The sequence below is a fragment of the Cetorhinus maximus genome, unplaced genomic scaffold (assembly GCF_964194155.1).
Source record: "Cetorhinus maximus unplaced genomic scaffold, sCetMax3.hap1.1 HAP1_SCAFFOLD_320, whole genome shotgun sequence".
Taxonomy (NCBI): Eukaryota; Metazoa; Chordata; class Chondrichthyes; order Lamniformes; family Cetorhinidae; genus Cetorhinus; species Cetorhinus maximus.
In genome coordinates this window covers 329298-346760 of record NW_027596270.1, presented here as the reverse complement: position 1 = coordinate 346760, position 17463 = coordinate 329298, and the positions used below count along the sequence as shown (strand labels likewise).

The window sequence follows — 17463 nt, the reverse complement described above, 5'->3', positions numbered from 1 at the left end:
AAGAGGATTCAAAGACAGATTACAAGGGGAAAGAATATACTGGAAATGCTTGCACTGACCAAGAGTAAAGCTTTGAATCTACAAAAGGAATAACATTCTTGAGCCTCAGGGTGGGGAATGTAGACAGAGGGAGGCCAGGTGAGGAAGATCTGAATAATACTAATAGCTTTATTAAACATTTCTCAAAGGTATGAATCTGTAATAGAAGCAGAAGGTCCTATTGAGGATAAGATTAGACAGGAATAGATCAAAGATCTGAAAAGAAAGATAATGTATGTTCTTGACACTGAGCCAGAGGGTCAGGGGATGAACTCAATACAAAGACATTATTAAGTCTCTCAGAAAGAGATGAGATTTTCAGGCACAAACTGTGACAAAAGAAATTATATTATCTCTCAGACTCACTTAAAGAGGATTAAATCATTTACAAGATGAGTTCATTAGATTGATCTTTTTCCATTTTAATTTACAAAAACAGAAGATGTTGATATTTGTTATCAAGCTAGCAAGACCTTACTAAAACAAAAATGGTTCAATACACAAAAGCTTGGGGCTCTTGACTTGGTCTAACTTTGATCAGAGTAACCAGATTAGAACGATGTGCTGATCGCACTCACAACTCTTTCTGATGATTCCTCCCGTGAGTATCCAGTAATCTCATAGTCTCAGTATGTAGTCACTTGTGTAATAGAAATAAACATTAAACAACAACCCATTGTTTCCTACTTTCTGAGCTTGTTTGAAGGGGTCTGGGTCCAGATAATTGTGTAAGAACACAATGTATAATTGGCCTTTTAGAGGCCAACATCCTGTTACAATTTGAAATTAATCCAGAGATCTCTGAAAAGCAGTGGATCCATTATCAAATTTATTTCAACATAGGAAGCTGGTAAATGACTGACTGATTCTTTTCCCATGCAAACAACAGGTGAATAGCCTCTCCCCTGTGTGAACTCGCTGGTGTAACTGCAGGCTAGATGACTAAGTGAATCCTTTCCAGCAAACAGGTTAAGTGAATGGCCTCTCCCCTGTGTGAGTTCGCCAATGACTTTCCAGCTTGGATAATTGAATTCCTTCCCACAGTCCTCACATTTTCACAGATTCTCCATGTTGTCAGTGTCCTTGTGTCTCTCTAAGTTGGATGACCAGTTGAAACCTGGTCCACGCACACAAAACACGTGTATGGTTTCTCTCTGCTGTGAATGGTGTGATGTTGTTCAGGCTGTGGAACTGGTTAAAGCTCTTTCCACAGCCAGTGCACTGGAACACTCTCACTTGGCTGTGCGTCTTGGCGCTTTACTCCTTGTAATGAGAACCAAACTCATTGTGCCGTCTGCACCACTCCTTTCCTCCACTCCCAGTTTTCTCCCTCCTTCTACTCTGGCTGGGTTCAGTTTTCACTTGTGTGCAGACTGGTAATGAAATCAATGACTCAATAATTTTCTCTCCTGGTCACTGGGACCCTGAAGCCCCACCCACTCCCTGTTCCCTCACCAAGATGACCACGCATTTACTGGGCTACTTCCTGAAGCAAGATGGCAGCTGTTCCCGGGAAAAAGCCCCAGAGTGACAAATGTGGGCCCTGCAGGATCTTATTCAGGTCTTGTGGCCTTCACCAGGTTTTTCTAAAGCCTTGATCCCCTGCATGCCATCAACTCACCTGCCTGAAGAGCGCATTCAGCACTTGCATGGTTCTGGTCAAAGCAACACTGGGCATGCTTCAGATACTGTCCAGCACTGCACCTGCACACTGAGCTCCTGTAGAGTGAATAGGGCACATTTCCTTCTGCAGGGATTGTTGGGCAAAAACCCTGACATTGAAAATCCCAAATAGTAAATAATGGTTGATCTCTGTGATGCCATTGAGATGCACAAATTAATTAAATCAATAAAATTAATTTAAAAAGTCTCTCAGATATTCAAGTTCACTGGAACTCTGACATGGCGCAGGCCTGAATGAGATGAATCACAGCAGAATCCAAAACCTGCAGTCACATGAACTGGTGTCTCATTTCTTTCCGTACATAGGATATTTAAACAGCCCCTCTCTATTAGGAATGTATTGTGAAATAACTACTTTAATCTTTTAAAGCATTTCTCAAGGTGAGAGAATTTAATATGCCTGTTCCAATGTGGAAATTACTCAGGGCAGGTATAACATGTGTTAGAAACAGAGTAAAGGTCCCTTTACACTTTCCCATCAAATATTCCCAAGGTAGGTACAACAAGTGTTGGAATTAGATAGTGAGCAAAGCTCCCTCTAAATTGTCCCATCAAACACACCCAGGGCAAGTACAGCCCAGGCTAGCTTCAGATAAAAACTCCCACAACGTGCCACATCAAACAGTGCTACAGAGCAGGTACAGCATGGTTTTAATAAGAGAGTAAAACTCTTTCTGCACTGTCCCATCAAACTCTCTCAGCCAATATCGAGCAGGGTTCAGGGAGATGAGATCCCAGGCACTGCACTGATGTCATAAAACATCACCATTCTATCTATCTGTTCCTCTCCTTGTCCCTTTAAAGGTGGAGAACTGGAACATCCTGTCTCCAAACACATCCCACCCTGTTCATACTGAGAATCCCAGTGTGGAGAACTGAGACCATCCTGTCTCCAAACACATCCCACCCTGTTCATACTGAGAATCCCAGGGTGGAAAACTGGGATATCCTGTCTCCAAACACATCCCACCCTGTTCATACTGAGAATCCCAGTGTAGAGAACTGGGACATCCTGTCTAAAAACACATCCCACCCTGTTCATACTGAGAATCCCAGTGTGGAGAACTGGGACATCCTGTCTAAAAACACATCCCACCCTGTTCATACTGAGAATGCCAGGGTGGAAAACAGGGATATCCCGTCTCCAAACACATCCCACCCTGTTCAAATAATATAAAGGCAAAAATCTGCGGATGCTGGAAATCCAAAACAAAAATAAAAATACCTGGAAAAACTCAGCAGGTCTGGCAGCATCTGCGGAGAGGAACACAGTTAACGTTTCAAGTCCGTATGATTCTTCAACAGAACTAAGTAAAAATAGAAGAGGTGAAATATAAGCTGGTTTAAGGGGGGTGGGGGGGAGGGTAGAGCTGGATAGAGGGCCAGTGATAGGTGGAGATAGCCCAAAAGACGTCACAGACAAAAGGACAAAGAGGTGTTGAAGGTGATGATATTATCTAAGGAATGTGCTAATTAAGGGTAGAAAGCAGGACAAGCAAGATACAGATAGCCCTAGTGGGGGTGGGGTGGGGGGAAGGGATCGAAATAGGCTAAAAGGTAGAGATAAAACAATGGATGGAAATACATCTAAAAATAATGGAAATAGGTGGGAAAAGAAAAATCTATATCAATTATTGGGGAAAAAAGGGGGATCAGAAAGGGGGTGGGGATGGAGGAGAGAGTTCATGATCTAAAATTGTTGAATTCAATATTCAGTCCGGAAGGTGAGGTGCTGTTCCTCCAGTTTGTGTTGAGCTTCACCGGAACAATGCAGCAGGCCAAGGATGGACATGTGGGCATGAGAGCAGGGTGGAGTGTTGAAATGGCAAGCAACAGGGAGGTCTGGGTCATGCTTGCGGACAGACCGAAGGTGTTCTCCCTGTTCATACTCAGAATCCCAGGGTGGAGAACTGGAACATCCTGTCTCCAAACACATCCCACCCTGTTCATATAAGGAATCCCAGGGTGGAGAACTGGGACATGATGGTATGTGTCCAGGACAAATTACTATTTGCAAGGTGAAGGTACATCAGCAGCAGAGTTAGTGAAGAGGTTGATGGTAATAACCAGGCAGACTGACTCACCAGGGAAGCTGCTCCAGAGGGGATTCCATGGGATCCACCCAAAACATAATCATTGGCACTGTGACCTGACTAAACAGTTTAAGATTATGAAGGGGTTCAATAATCCAAATAGGGATTTCATGAAAAACTCCTTTACCCAGCGAGTGGTGAGAATGTGGAATTCGCTACCACAGCGAGTGGTTGAGGTGAATAGCGTGAATACATTTAAGGAGAAACTAGATACATAAATGAGGGAGAAAGGAATAAAAGGATATGCTGATGGGGGAAGTGAAGAGGGGTGGGAGGAGGCCCATGTGGAGCATAAATACTGACACAGACCAGTTGAGCTGACTGGCCTGGCCCTGTGCTGTAGAGTCAATGGAACAGGGACAAATGTATTTATTTTATATCTACCTGTAGTGGTAGATACAGAGTCACCAAAGAAATTTGGGCCAGACTTAGCAAGGGTCATAGCATTGTGAGCTCACTTAACAGAGTATGGAGCAGCCACAGCATCTCGATTACAACAAACATGTGTCTTGTGAAAGCCCTTGTGTGGCCGGTGACAATGTATGAGTGTGAAAGCTGGACCATCAAGAAGAATGAGGAGGCTCGAATGAGAGCTTTTGAAATGAAAGGCCTCAGACGGATATTCCGTGTGTCATGGACGGCGAGGAGGACAAACAAGTGGGTGCTTGAGAAAGCTGGTGTCAAGATGAACTTGTTTGAGGCAGTGATATCAGGGAAGCTCACAGAGTTTGGACACGTGATGTGAACAGGAGGCGAGTGTTTGCAAAAAGAGGTAATGCAAAAACAAATACCTGGAAAATGTGCACAAGGAAGACCCAAGATGGAATAGATGGATAATATCAGAAGGTGGACTGACCTCTCAATGGGACAGGCAGTGAGGGCAGCAGAGAATAGAAATCAGTGGAGAAAGATTATTCATAGTGTGGCAACCCTCGAAACAAAGACAGGTGAAAAACAAGATAAAACACCTGTAGTATAGGAAAAATTCTATTTACTATCCAGGATAAAATAAATGTACTTCATCTGCCTTTGTTGATCATTTCACTGGAAATGTGCACTCCCAGGCTCAAAGAGCATCAGTCCACTGGAAGGAAAGTCATGAAACCAGCCAGTCCAGCAGAAAGAAACCCTCTGACCCTCCCACTTCACCAACTGTCAGAAGGAACATGGTTCAGTCCTGGATGTGATTAACAGCAGCAATAACAGCAGAATCCAACCCCTGTAATCACTTGTGAACTCGCTGGTGTCTCAGCCAGTGGAATGAATCAATGAATCCCTTCCCACACTCAGAGCAGGCGAATGGTTTCTGCCCGGAGTGAACTCGCCAATGTTTCAGCAGATTGGAAGACTGAGTGAATCCCTTCCCACACACAGTGCAAGTGAATGGCCTTTCCCCTGTGTGAACTCGCTGGTGTGCCAGCAGGGTGGATGAATGAGTGAATCCCTTCCCACACACGGAATAGGTGAACGGCCTCTCCCCAGTGTGAACTCTCTGGTGTCTCAGCAGGTGAAATGAATCACTGAATCTCTTCCCACACTCAGAGCAGGTGAACGGCTTCTGCCCAGAGTGAACTTGCCGGTGTTTCAGCAGATTTGAAGACTGAGTGAATCCCTTCCCACACATGGAGCAGATGAATGGTTTCTCTCAGCTGTGAACTCGCTGGTGTGTCAGCAGTGTGGATGAATCCTTAAATCCCTTCCCACAGTCAGAGCAGGTGAATGGCCTCTCCTCAGTGTGAACTCGCTGGTGTGTTCGCAGTGTGGATGAATCTTTAAATCCCTTCCCATAGTCAGAGCAGGTGAACGGCCTCTCCCCAGTGTGAACTCGCTGGTGTCTCAGGAGAAGGGATGAATTAGTGAATCCTTTCCCACATTGAGAACAGATGAATGGCCTCTCTCAGCTGTGAACTCGCTGGTGTGTCAGCAGTGTGGATGACTGAGCGAATCCCTTCCCACACTTCGAGCAGATGAATGGTCTCTCCCCGGTGTGACTGCGTTGATGAGTTTCCAGCTCAGAGGGGGTTCTGAATCCCTTCCCACAGTCCCCACCTTTCCACGGTTTCTCCATGGCGCTGGTGTCCTTGTGTCTCTCCCGGTTGGATAATCAGTTGAAGCCTCGTCCACACACAGAACACGTGTACAGGGTCTCCCTACTGTGAATGGTGTGATGTTTTTCAGGTAGTATAACTGGTTAGAGCTCTTTCCACAGTCAGTGCACTAGAACACTCTCACTTGGGTGTGAGACTTGGTGCTGTTCCAGTCAAACTGATGTTAAAATGGCCAATGGTATTCACATCCCAACGAATCAAGTGATGTCAGATCGTGATGTGACATTTGTTCTGCGATTTCTGTCTCCAAATCTCCCCTTCTAATATCCTGTAAAATGAATTTACAGAAAGTCATCACTGTCAGTACAGGATGGAAATTCAGAACAGACAATTCCAGTTTCTATGGATCATTCTCTCCTCTCTTGTTCCCCAAAAGCTGTAAATCTCTAACCCACACCCTCTCCCTCCATTCTCACTCTGCTGTACCTAATATACACCCTCTCCATTCTCCTGAAAGTGCTGCTTCAAGCTGATTGACAGATCAATACACAGTGCTTTCTGTCCTCGGTGCAGAGATCATAACATCATAAGAAATACGAGCAGGAGTAGGCCATTTGGCCCATCGAGCCTGCTCTTCCATTCAATAGGATCATGGTTGATCTGATTGTGACCTTAACTCCAATTTCCTGCCTGTCGCCCATGACCCTTGACTCTCTTGTCAATCAAAAGTCTGTATAACTCAGCCTTGAATACATTCAATGACTTGGCCTCCATTACTCTCTAGGGAAGAGAATTCCACAGAATAATGGCCCTCTAATAGAAGAAATTTCTCCTCAATTCCATGTTAAATGATAGACCCCTTATTTTGAGGCTCTGCTCCCCTAGTTCTAGAATCCCCCACGAGGGGAAACAGCCTCTCTTCATCTACCCTGTCAACCCCCCTCAGAATCTTATAGGTTTCAGTAAGATCACCTCTCATTCTTCTAAACTCCCATGAGTACAGGCCCAACCTTTCCTCATAAGACAACATCTTCATCCCAGGAATCAGCCTGGTGATCCTTCTCTGAACTGCTCCCAAGTAATTCTTGGGAATAGCTCCCCTTAATTAAGGACACCAAAACTGTACACAGTACAAAACTGTACACACTGAGGAGAGGTATTGTGATCTGAAAGCTATTACAGAGACATAGCTTCAAGGTGGCAAAGGCTGGGACCTGAATATTCAAGGGCACATGACGTTTCAGAAGGACAGGAAACTAGTAAAATGTGGATGGGTAGATCTGTCAGTTAAGGATGACATTAGTACAACAGAGACAGATGACCATAGTTCTGGAGATCAAGATGTAGAGTCAGATTGGGTAGTGATAAGAAATAGTAAAGGTAGGAAGTCACTTGTGGGAGTAGTTTATAGGCCCCCTTAACAGTAACCACACTGAAGGACGGGGTATCCAGGAAGAAATAATGGTAGGTATTAATCCAGGTATTTTTATATTTATTTTTGTTTTGGATTTCCAGCATCCGCAGTTTTTTGCTTTTAAGAAATAATGGGGGCTTGTGAGAAAGATACAGCAACAAACATGGGTGATTTTAACCTACATATAGATTGGATGAATCCGAATGGCAAAGTTAACCTGGAAGATGAGTTCATCGGGTGTTATCGGAACAATTTCTTAGAGCAGCATGTGCTACAGACAATCAGAAAGCAGGCTATTCTGGATCTAGTAATGTGTAATGGGAAGGGATTAATTAATGGCCTCATAGTAAAGGTGCCCCAAGGAAGCAGTGATCATAATATGATTGAATTTTGTATTCAGTTCGAGGGAGAGAAGAATGGGTCTAAGACTAGTGTTTTGAACTTAAATAAGGACAATTATGAGGGTATGAAGACAGAGCTGGCCAAAGCGAACTGGGAAATTAGACTAAGCGTTAAGTCAGTAGAGATACAGTGGCAGATATTTAAGGAGATATTTCATAATACTCAGAAAGATACATTCCATTGAGAAAAAAGACTCAAGGGGAAAGACGTACCATACGTGGCTAACTAAGGCAGTTTAAGATAGTATCAAATAGAAAGAAAAAGCGTACAATTATGTGAAGATTAGTGGCAGGTTAGAAGATTGGACAGAATATAGAAAAAGCAAAGAACGGCTAAAAAATGAGGAAGAATTTAGAGTACAAGAGAAAGCTAGCTGGAAATGTGAAAGCAGATTGTAAGAGTTTCTATGGGTATTCAAAAAGGAAAAGAGGTAGAGTGAACATTGGTACTCTACAGGATGAGTCTGGGAATTAATAATGGAAAATAAGGAAATAGAAGATGAATTGAACACATATTTTGCATCTTCGCTGTAGAGGTGAAAGGAAGGGAGGGACTTAAAAACAATTACAATCACCAGGGAAAGAGCACTGAGAAAATTATTAGAACTAAAAGTTGAAAAATCCCTGGGTCCTGATGGTCTTCACCTTCGGGTCTTAAAAGAAATAGTTGCTCAGACAGTAGATGCATTTGTTTTAATTAACCAAAATTCCCTGGATTCTGGAATGATCCCAACAGATTGGAAAATTCCTAAGGTAACACCTTCTTTCAACACGGGGACAGAAAGCAGGAAATTACAGCCCAACAAGCTTAACATGTGTCACTGGGGAAATGCTGGAATCTATCATTAAGGAGGTTATAGTGGGGCACTTGGAAAATCTCAATGCAATCAGGCAGAGTCAACAGGGTTTTGTGAAAGAGTATTGGCTTGAGGAAGTAACAAGCATTGTGGATAAAGGAGAATCTGTGGATGTGATGTACTAGATTTCCAGGATTGACAAGGTGCCACATCAAAGGTTACTATACAAAATAAGCTCATGGTGTTCAGGATAACATATTAGCATGGCTAGGGGATCAATTAGCTAACAGGAAAAAGAGAGTTGGCATAAATGGATCATTTTCGGGTTGGCAAAATGTAACGAGTGAAGTGCCACAGGGATCAGTGCTGGGCTTCAACTATCTACAACCTATATTAATGGCTTGTTTTGACGGGGCTGATTGTATGGTTGCTAAATCTGCTGATGTCACAAAGATAGGTAGGGGCGCAATTTGCCAAAAATCATAAGGAGTCTGTAAAGTGATATAGACAGGTTAAGTGAGTGGGCAAAAATTTGGCAGGTGGAGTAAAATGAGGACCTGTGCACTTTGGCAGGAAGAATAGAAGAGCAGCATATTACTTAAATGGAGAGAGACTGCAGAACTCTGAGATACAGAAGGATCTGGGTGTCCTGTATCTGAATAACAAAATGTTGGTGTGTAGGCACAGCAAGTGATTTGGAAGGCAAATTGAATGTTTTGGCTTCTTGCAAGGGAAATGGAATATAAAAGTTGGGATGTTTTGCTACAGTTGGACAGGTTGTTAGTAAGACCACATCTAGAGCAGTGTGTACAGTTTTGGTATCCATTTTCAAGAAAGGGGTATAAATGCGTTAGAAGCAGTTCAGAGAAGGTTCACTCAGCTGATAATTGGGATTGGGGTTATTTTACGAGGAAAAGTTGAACAGGCTGGTCCAGTATACATTGGAGTTAAGAAGAATGAGAGGTGATCTTATTGAAACATCTCAGGTCCTGAAGGACCTTGACAGGATGGATGCTGAAATGATGTTTCCCCTTGTGGGGGAGACTAGAAATAGGGGGCACAGCTTAAAACTAAGAGGCCTCCTATTTAAGACAGAGGTGAGAATTTTTTTTTCTCTCAAAGGGTCGTGAATCTTTGGAATTTGTTTCCCCAGAGAGTGGTGGAGACTGGATCTATCAATATTTTTAAGGCAAAAGTTATATAGACTCTTGACTAACAAGGGGGTATAAGATTTCAGGGGAAGGCAGAATGTGAACTGGAGGTTACAGTCAGATCAGCCATGATCTTATTGAATGGTGGAGCAGGCTCGAAGGGCCGAATGGCCTATTCCTGCTCCTAATTCCCGCTCACCGAACAATCCCCGCCCACTCCCTCTTCCCTCACCAAGATGGCCGCCTGTTGCCTGGATAATCCCGGCCTGTTGCCTGGATAACCCGGGCCCGTCACCGGTGAGGAAGCTCCGCCTCCCTGATCCGCCCTGACTCGCAATATGGCGGCCAGTAAGCCCGCTACCCGGCCTTGTCATCGCGGGTAAACGCGGGACCAATGGCCTCTTATTCAGGGCCTAGAGCCTACCCCAGAAGTTGATCCAATTCCCAGTACAGCCGCGGTTTCTATTCCTACCCTGTGCTCACAATCTCCTCCCGCCTCCCGAACCGTCCGCTCCTCCTCACTCTGTCACCATGACTGACACTGAGCATGCTCAGAGCGCACACCCACACTGCACCTGCGCACTGGACTCCTATCGTCGTTGATAGGAGACTTTCTGCAGCGCGGCGTGTTGTGGGCAAACAAACCGCCATTGACAGCTTGAACTGCTGACTGAAAATCAATGTCTCGGTATCCCAAGCAAGATCGGGGCCAAAGGCGCAATACAGCGTAAGCGCCTATAATATGTAGAAAATCGAAAGCCTGGACCTTCCATACCTGATACGAAGTCTGTCCAATGCACCCCACCTCCCTCACCAATATCAGATTGGAAAAGGGTCAAAAAAGGTGATCAACAAGGACCAGTTCTCGTAGCACTGCTATTTGGACCTGAGAACAAGTAATTCAATGTCAAAATTTGCAGCTGATACCAAACTAGGGGCGTATATCTAAAACTGAGGAAAAATGTAACATACACATTACAAAACTTCCAGCCTGGGGGAGTGAAGTGGCAAGTGAACATTAACATAGATAAAAGCAAAAAAAGCTGCAGATGCTGGAAATCCAAAACAAAAATACCTGGAAAAACTGAGTTTTTCCAGGTATTTTTGTTTTTGATTAACATAGATAGGTTGTGATGATGCACTTTGATGTGAAAAATACAAACATCACCTGCACCTGAGAAAATAAGAAAGTTACTGGTGCAGAAGAGCAAAGCAATCTCTGGATAGAAGTGAACAATTAATTAAAACCATCACTGCAAGTCAGCACATCAATTAAAAATGCTCACAAAGGAGTGGCATTTATTTCTAGAGGTGCAGAATTCAGAAATAGTGAAATTATGTTCAATTTGTGTATGATCCTGTGCACAGCTCTGGTTTCTGTTCTTTGGAAAGGACAAAGAAGCACAGGTGAAAATGCAAAAAGATTTGCAAGGGTAAATCTCATAACTGAGATTTTGCAGATTTTTGAAAGATTGAACAGGTTTGGGCTTTTATCTTTTGAAAAGAGAAGACTTTGAGGTGTTAGAGGACTTTTAAATTATTAACTTGTGGGAGAATAAAATACTAGCGCCATATGTGCAAGATGGTAACTAATAAATCCAATAGGCAAATAAGGGGAAAGGTCTTTACTCAGAGAATGGTTAGAATGTGAAATTCGCTACCACAGGAGGTGGTTGAGGTGAAATAGCTTAGAGGTTTTCAAAAGGAATGGAGATGGTTACTTGAGAGAAAAGAGAATAGAAAGATAAGCTGAAAGACTGAGATGAGGAAGATGGAATAGAAGGAGATTCATGTTGAAGATAACCACCCAGACTAGTTGAAACAAATGGTCTGTTCCTGGACCCGATATTCCCTGTCCTCTCTGCCCGGCTTCTGATCAGCATGTTGCACATCCACCACTTGCACTGCATGTGCTCAGAGTACAATCCGGTGCTGAGGAATCACACTGGGCTCCTGTAGTCATTGATGAGGCACATTCTCTCACATGGAAAATTATGGGTTGTAACAGTGTAATTGAAAACCCAATTGGTGAACAGTAATTTTCGCCAACACATTGAGATGGGACCGAATGGCTTGTAATCCAATGAGGTAGAATTGGATCAATTCTCTGGTCCATACAGTGTGGCCTAGGAGGTGGATTAATAGTCAGGCCCATGAAACCTCCCCCCACCATAAACTTTGTTACCCTCATTACCAGCTCCATCCCCCTCCCTGACCACAGTCTGAGGCTGAACCAGGCCAACTGCAACCTTAGTTTCCTATTTGACCCTGAGGTGACGGCAACATATCCTCTCCAACACTAAAATCACCTCTGTCCACCCCTGTAATATCAGTTGTTTCCATCCTGCCTCAGCACATTTGCTGCTGAAATCCTCATCCATGACTTTGTTACATCCAGAATCGACAATTCCAATCTTCTCCTGATTGGTCCCCCATCTTCCACGCTGCATAAACTTACCCTCCTTCAAAACTCTTCTGTGTGGTCAGCAGTTTAGTGGGAATTGGGTCAATTAAGCAGAAGGTGGATCCCATGGACAAGAGGAGATCTTGAGGGGACAAGGGGAGACAGGAGAGAAACTAAAGAAAGATGTGAGTTTAGGGCTACAGCTGGGCCGATCTTGAGGCGCAGTTTTTCCTGGTGGGCTAGTGGGAGGGAGGGAAGAGGAAGTGGCAGCTGATCAGATTGTCTCAATCTTAGAGACAAAGAAGCACCATGAGCTCCTCACACTTGTTGTTGGTGAGGAGGAAGAGACAGGGAAGAGGGAGAGACCTTAACAAGGCACTAATTTGTGAGAGATATCAAAATGACTCATCATACTGTCTGTTAAAGCTGATTTATTTGACTTTTATCCAGAGTATTAACACATATAACTGGGGTGGAGTTTATTAACAACAGCAGAAACAGATCCCAAAGCTATTTTTGTTTTGAGACAAGTGATAGAGAAATACCGGGAAGGTCAATACAACATGGAGATTGTTTTAAATAAAAGCAAAATACTATGAATGCTGGGAAACTGAAATAAAACCAGAAAATGCTGAAAAAACTCAGCAGGTCTAGCAGCATCAGTGGAAATAGAAAAACCAAGTTAACGTTTCGAGTCCATACAGATTTCCTTCCCTGAAAGACATTAGTGAACCAAAGACCCAATCTGTGGACTGTCGGTTTGAGCCTAAGGAAAACAATCAGAGTGAAGGTGTAAAGATGATGGGTGAAGACTTGGACAACATGAGCAGCTTCAAATACCTAGGGTAACTTGGACAATATCAAGAAGAGAGGACAACGACTGGATACTAATGAGATACAGATGCTGAGATGGATGTGTGGAGTGACAAGAAAGGACAGGATTAGAAACCAGTACATCAGGAGGTCAGTGAAGATTGTGGAAACATCAAAGAAAGTAGCTGAGAAGAGATTGAAATGGTCTGGTCGTTTGTTGTAGAGAGAGAGAGAGAAAATGTGGTGTGGTGAGGTGAGTGATGGACATGGGACTGCCAGGAAGAAGGAGAAGACGAAGGTCTAAGACCAGATGGAAAGATGTGGTGGCCAGAGATAGAAATGCAGTGGGATTGAAAGAGGAATGTGTGAGTGACAGGAGGAGATAGAGAAGGTGATCAAGCAGCATTGTGGTGACCCCAAGTAAAATGGGAGAAAGAGGAAGAAGAAAAAAACATATCCCAATGAACATGGTTCATTCTTGGATGTGGTTAACAGCAAAATCAAATCACGGTAGTTACTCATGAACTCGCTGGTGTCTCAGCAGGTTGGACAAGTCAGTGAATCCCTTCCCACACTCGGAGCAGGTGAATGGCCTCTCCCCAGTGTGAATCCGCTGGTGCCTCAGCAGACTGGCTGACTGAGTGAATCTCTTCCCACACTCAGGGCAGGTGAATGGCCTCTCTCCAGTGTGAATTAGTTGGTGTACAGTGAGGTTTGTTGATCGCCTGAACCCAGTCCCACAGTGAGAGCACTTGAACGGTCTCTCTTCAGTGTGAACACGTTGGTGGGAGATCAATTGCCCAGAAGTTTTATAGCACTTCCCACAATCTGGGCATTTAAAAGGTCTTTCATCAGTGTGAACTCGCTGGTGTATAAGCAAGTTGGATGACCGAGTGAATCCCTTCCCACATACAGAGCAGGTGAATGGTCTCTTCCCAGTGTGAACTCGCTGGTGTGTCATCAGGTGGAATGATCGAGTGAATCCCTTCCCACACACAGAACAGGTGAATGGTCTCTCCCCAGTGTGATCACGCTGGTGGGTCAACAGGTGGGATGACTGAGTGAATCCCTTCCCACACTCGGTGCAGGTGAATGGCCTCTCCCCAGTGTGAACTCGCTGGTGTGTCATCAGGTGGAATGACCGAGTGAATCCCTTCCCACATACAGAACAGGTGAATGGTCTCTCCCCAGTGTGATCACGCTGGTGATTCTGCAGGGCGGATGAATGAGTGAATCCCTTCCCACAGTCCTCACATTTCCATGGTTTCTCCCTAGTGTGACTGTGCTTGTGTCTCGACAGGCCAGATGATTGGCTGAAGCCTCGTCCACACACAGAACACACGTACAGTTTCTCTCCATTGTGGATGGTACTTTTCCCTTCCATATTCAAAATCCGATAATATTCATGTTAACATAAATTGGGCAACTCCATCAGATCCTGATGTGATGTTTGATTTCAGTTTCCCGGCTGCAAATCCTCCCCTTCTAATACCCTGTGAAATTTAAAACAGAAAAAAAAGAGTGACAGAGAACCCACAAAAACACAAAGACAGACTGTGAAATTGTGCTGAATGAATTTATGGGACTTGCAATTGGAAAAAAGACCATGAAAGCTGAAGGGCTGTCATAAAAACCCAACTGGTTCATTAATGTCGTCCAGGGAAGGGAAACTGTCACCCAGTCTGGACCTAAAGGGGACTTTGGACACTATAGGAGGAAAAAGAGAGAGAGCGAGAGAGAGAGAGAGTACGAGCGAGAGAGAGAGCGCGAGCGAGTGCAAGAGCACGAGCGCGAGAGAGAGAAATAGAGATATAGAAAGAAAGGTAGAGAGAGGGAGAGGGAGAAAGAAAAAGAGAGAGAGAGAGAGAAAGAGGGGCAGCGGATGAAAGGGAGAGGCAGCGGATGAAAGAGAGTCCTTTTATAAATCTACAGTTTGGCCAAAAGGTGACAGAACCTCCCAAACCGGCAAGCTCAACCACCTGGAAGGACCAGGGTAGAAGGTGTATGTGAACACCATCGTCTGCAAGTTCCCCTTCAACTCAGACACCATCCTGACTTGTCTAACATCCAGTCCTGGGTGAACAGAAATTTCCTTCAACTAAATACTGGGAACATGATTGCCATTGTCTTCAGTCCCTGCTGCAAATTCCACTCCATAACCACTGACTCCATCCCTCTCCCCAGAAACTGTCTGATGCTGAACCAGACTGTTCACAAGATCGCTGTCATCTTTAACCCCAAACTGAGCTTCTGACCACCGATCTGCATCATCACCAAGACCGCCTATTTCCACCTCAGTAACATTGCTCAGCTCTTTCCTAGTCTCAGCTCATCTGCTTCTGAAACTTTCCCCCATTCCTTTGTTACCTCTAGATTTACCCATCCATATCTCTGTAATCTCCTCCAGTCACACAACCCTTTGAGATATCTGCGCTCATCTAATTGCAGCATCATGAGCATTCCACATTTTAATCACACCAGCAATGGTGGCCGTTGCTTCAGTTGCCTAGGCCCAAGCTCTGGAATTTCCTCCTTAAATCTATCCACTTCTTTACCCCATTGACTAAGCTTTGGGTCGCTTGCTCTCTCATCACCTTATGTGACTCGGTGCCTAATGTTGCTTTGTAACATTTCAGTGAATGTCTTGGAAAGTTTTATGTTAAAGACACAATATAAATGCAAATCATTGTCATTGATTTGGACATATATCGCCATTCCTTCATCACCACTGGGTGAATAACCTGTAACTCCTTACCGAACAGCATTGTGGGAGCACCTTCACCATACAGACTGCAGCGGTTCAAGAAGGTCAAACATCATCTTCTCCACAGATAACTGGGGATTGACAATATCTGCTGCTGGTCTTGTTGGTGTCACCCAAATTCCACAAACTTTTAAAATATGTATATGTAAAATAGATTGAAGCATCTAAAGAAATGCTTGTTCCTAAATGTCCATTTAGCAACCAGATCTCCCCTGGAATTTTCCTCCCTTGACAGTTTCACAACTAAAATCGTTGGTCCCAACTCGCTTCCAAAGTCCTTGAGGTTAAACCCAGCAGCTTCTCCTCCATCTCCACTCCAGCTCAAACTGATGCAACAAAACAAAGGGAATTGGATAAGATTCCGGAGAGAAAAAAGAAACTACTGGGCTATGAGGAAAAGGCAGGGGAGTGGGACTAACTGATCTGCTCTTGCAGAGAGCCAGCATGGGTACGATGGGCTAAATGGCCTCCTTCAGTATTGTAACCATTCAATGATTCTGTGAAAAAGGACCCATTCTGGGGGCCGGGGAATCAACCTTTGCACCAACATCCAGCCCATTACCAATCAGTTCTTAATTGGTCGATCTGTGTTTCTAGACTCAGTTCTGAGGGAAACACTTGGAATAAAACAAAAACAAAATACTGCAGCTGCTGGTAAACTAAAATAAAAAGAGCAAATGCTGAAAGTACTCAGCAGGTCAGGCAGTAACTGTAGAAAGAACAGTAAAATACCAAACATGGTTAAATTACAACCATTCTTACAGGCAGAGGAAGTTAGACCATGACAGAAAGGTGATCAGGGAGGGCAGAGGTGAAACAGAGCAATAGATGGTCATGGATTTAGATCCACAGTAAAGGGGCCACACCAGCTCCAGAGCCATGGAGCCAGAGCACAGCACTAAAAGCTCTAAAGTATAGATGAATGTTCAATAGTACTCACCTCCGAAACAATTTCACTGTTTTCAAATTTAAAATCTGCTGGAGCCTGCAGTTGAAAAGATATTAGAAGCACTGAGTCAGGGAAAAATATCAGAGTTTTCAAATCTTTAGCTCCCTGTGAGAGGAGATTACAAGAGTCATAAGTGTCAGTAGTGATTAGAAATTCAGAATAGATAAACTTTTCTCTTGAATTGAGCTTGCTGTGTGTGAATCCTCCCCTTCTAACCCCCTGTAAAAAGAATTTCCAAAATCCATCAATCCAGGATAGAAATTCACAACGTTCCTTCCTTTTTCCAGTCCCAGGAATACTCAAGGCTTATTATTTGCACGGGAGGCAGTTCAGTAAAGATTCACTAGTCTGATTCTTGGGATGAGGGAGTTTGTCATTTGAAGCAAAGTTAGAGGTTGTACTCATTGGAGTTTATAAGAATGGGAGAGGATTTTATTGAAACATATAAGATTCTGAGGGCTCTAGACAGATAGATGCTGAAAGGTGTTTCCCCTCATAGGGAGAATCTAGAACTAAGGGGCAGTGTTTAAAACTGAGAAGTCTCCCATTTAACACTGAGATGAGGAGAAATTTCTTCTCTCAGAAGGTCATTCGTCTGTGGAATTCTCTTCCACAATGGAGGCTCAGTCTACAAGGGACTCAAGGATTATGGGGGCAGGAGGAACAATCAGATCAGCCATGAGTTTATTTCATCAGCGGGGCAGGCTCGATGGGCCGAATAGCCTATTCCTGGTCCTAATTCTGATGTCTTCCGGTCTTCGGATCGCCGCGCATGCGTCCTAAAGCACTTGGCTCCTGAAAAGATGGCGGCCTTTAACCCGGACCTGTCAATCTGCTGCTCACCGGGAACCTGGAGCCCCGCCCACACTCTGTTGCGTCACCAAGATTGCCGCGCACGCGCTCTGCT

At 44.1% G+C, this 17463-nt stretch overlaps 1 protein-coding gene across 1 annotated transcript in view; it reads right to left on the bottom strand.

The window, feature by feature from the left end:
- Positions 1-17463, bottom strand: part of LOC144673250 (uncharacterized) — an 80520-nt gene that overhangs the window by 54476 nt on the left and 8581 nt on the right. The window contains 2 exon segments of the mRNA XM_078535176.1: positions 5053-5920; positions 13362-14119. Coding sequence (XP_078391302.1) covers positions 5053-5920; positions 13362-14119 — 1626 coding nt within the window.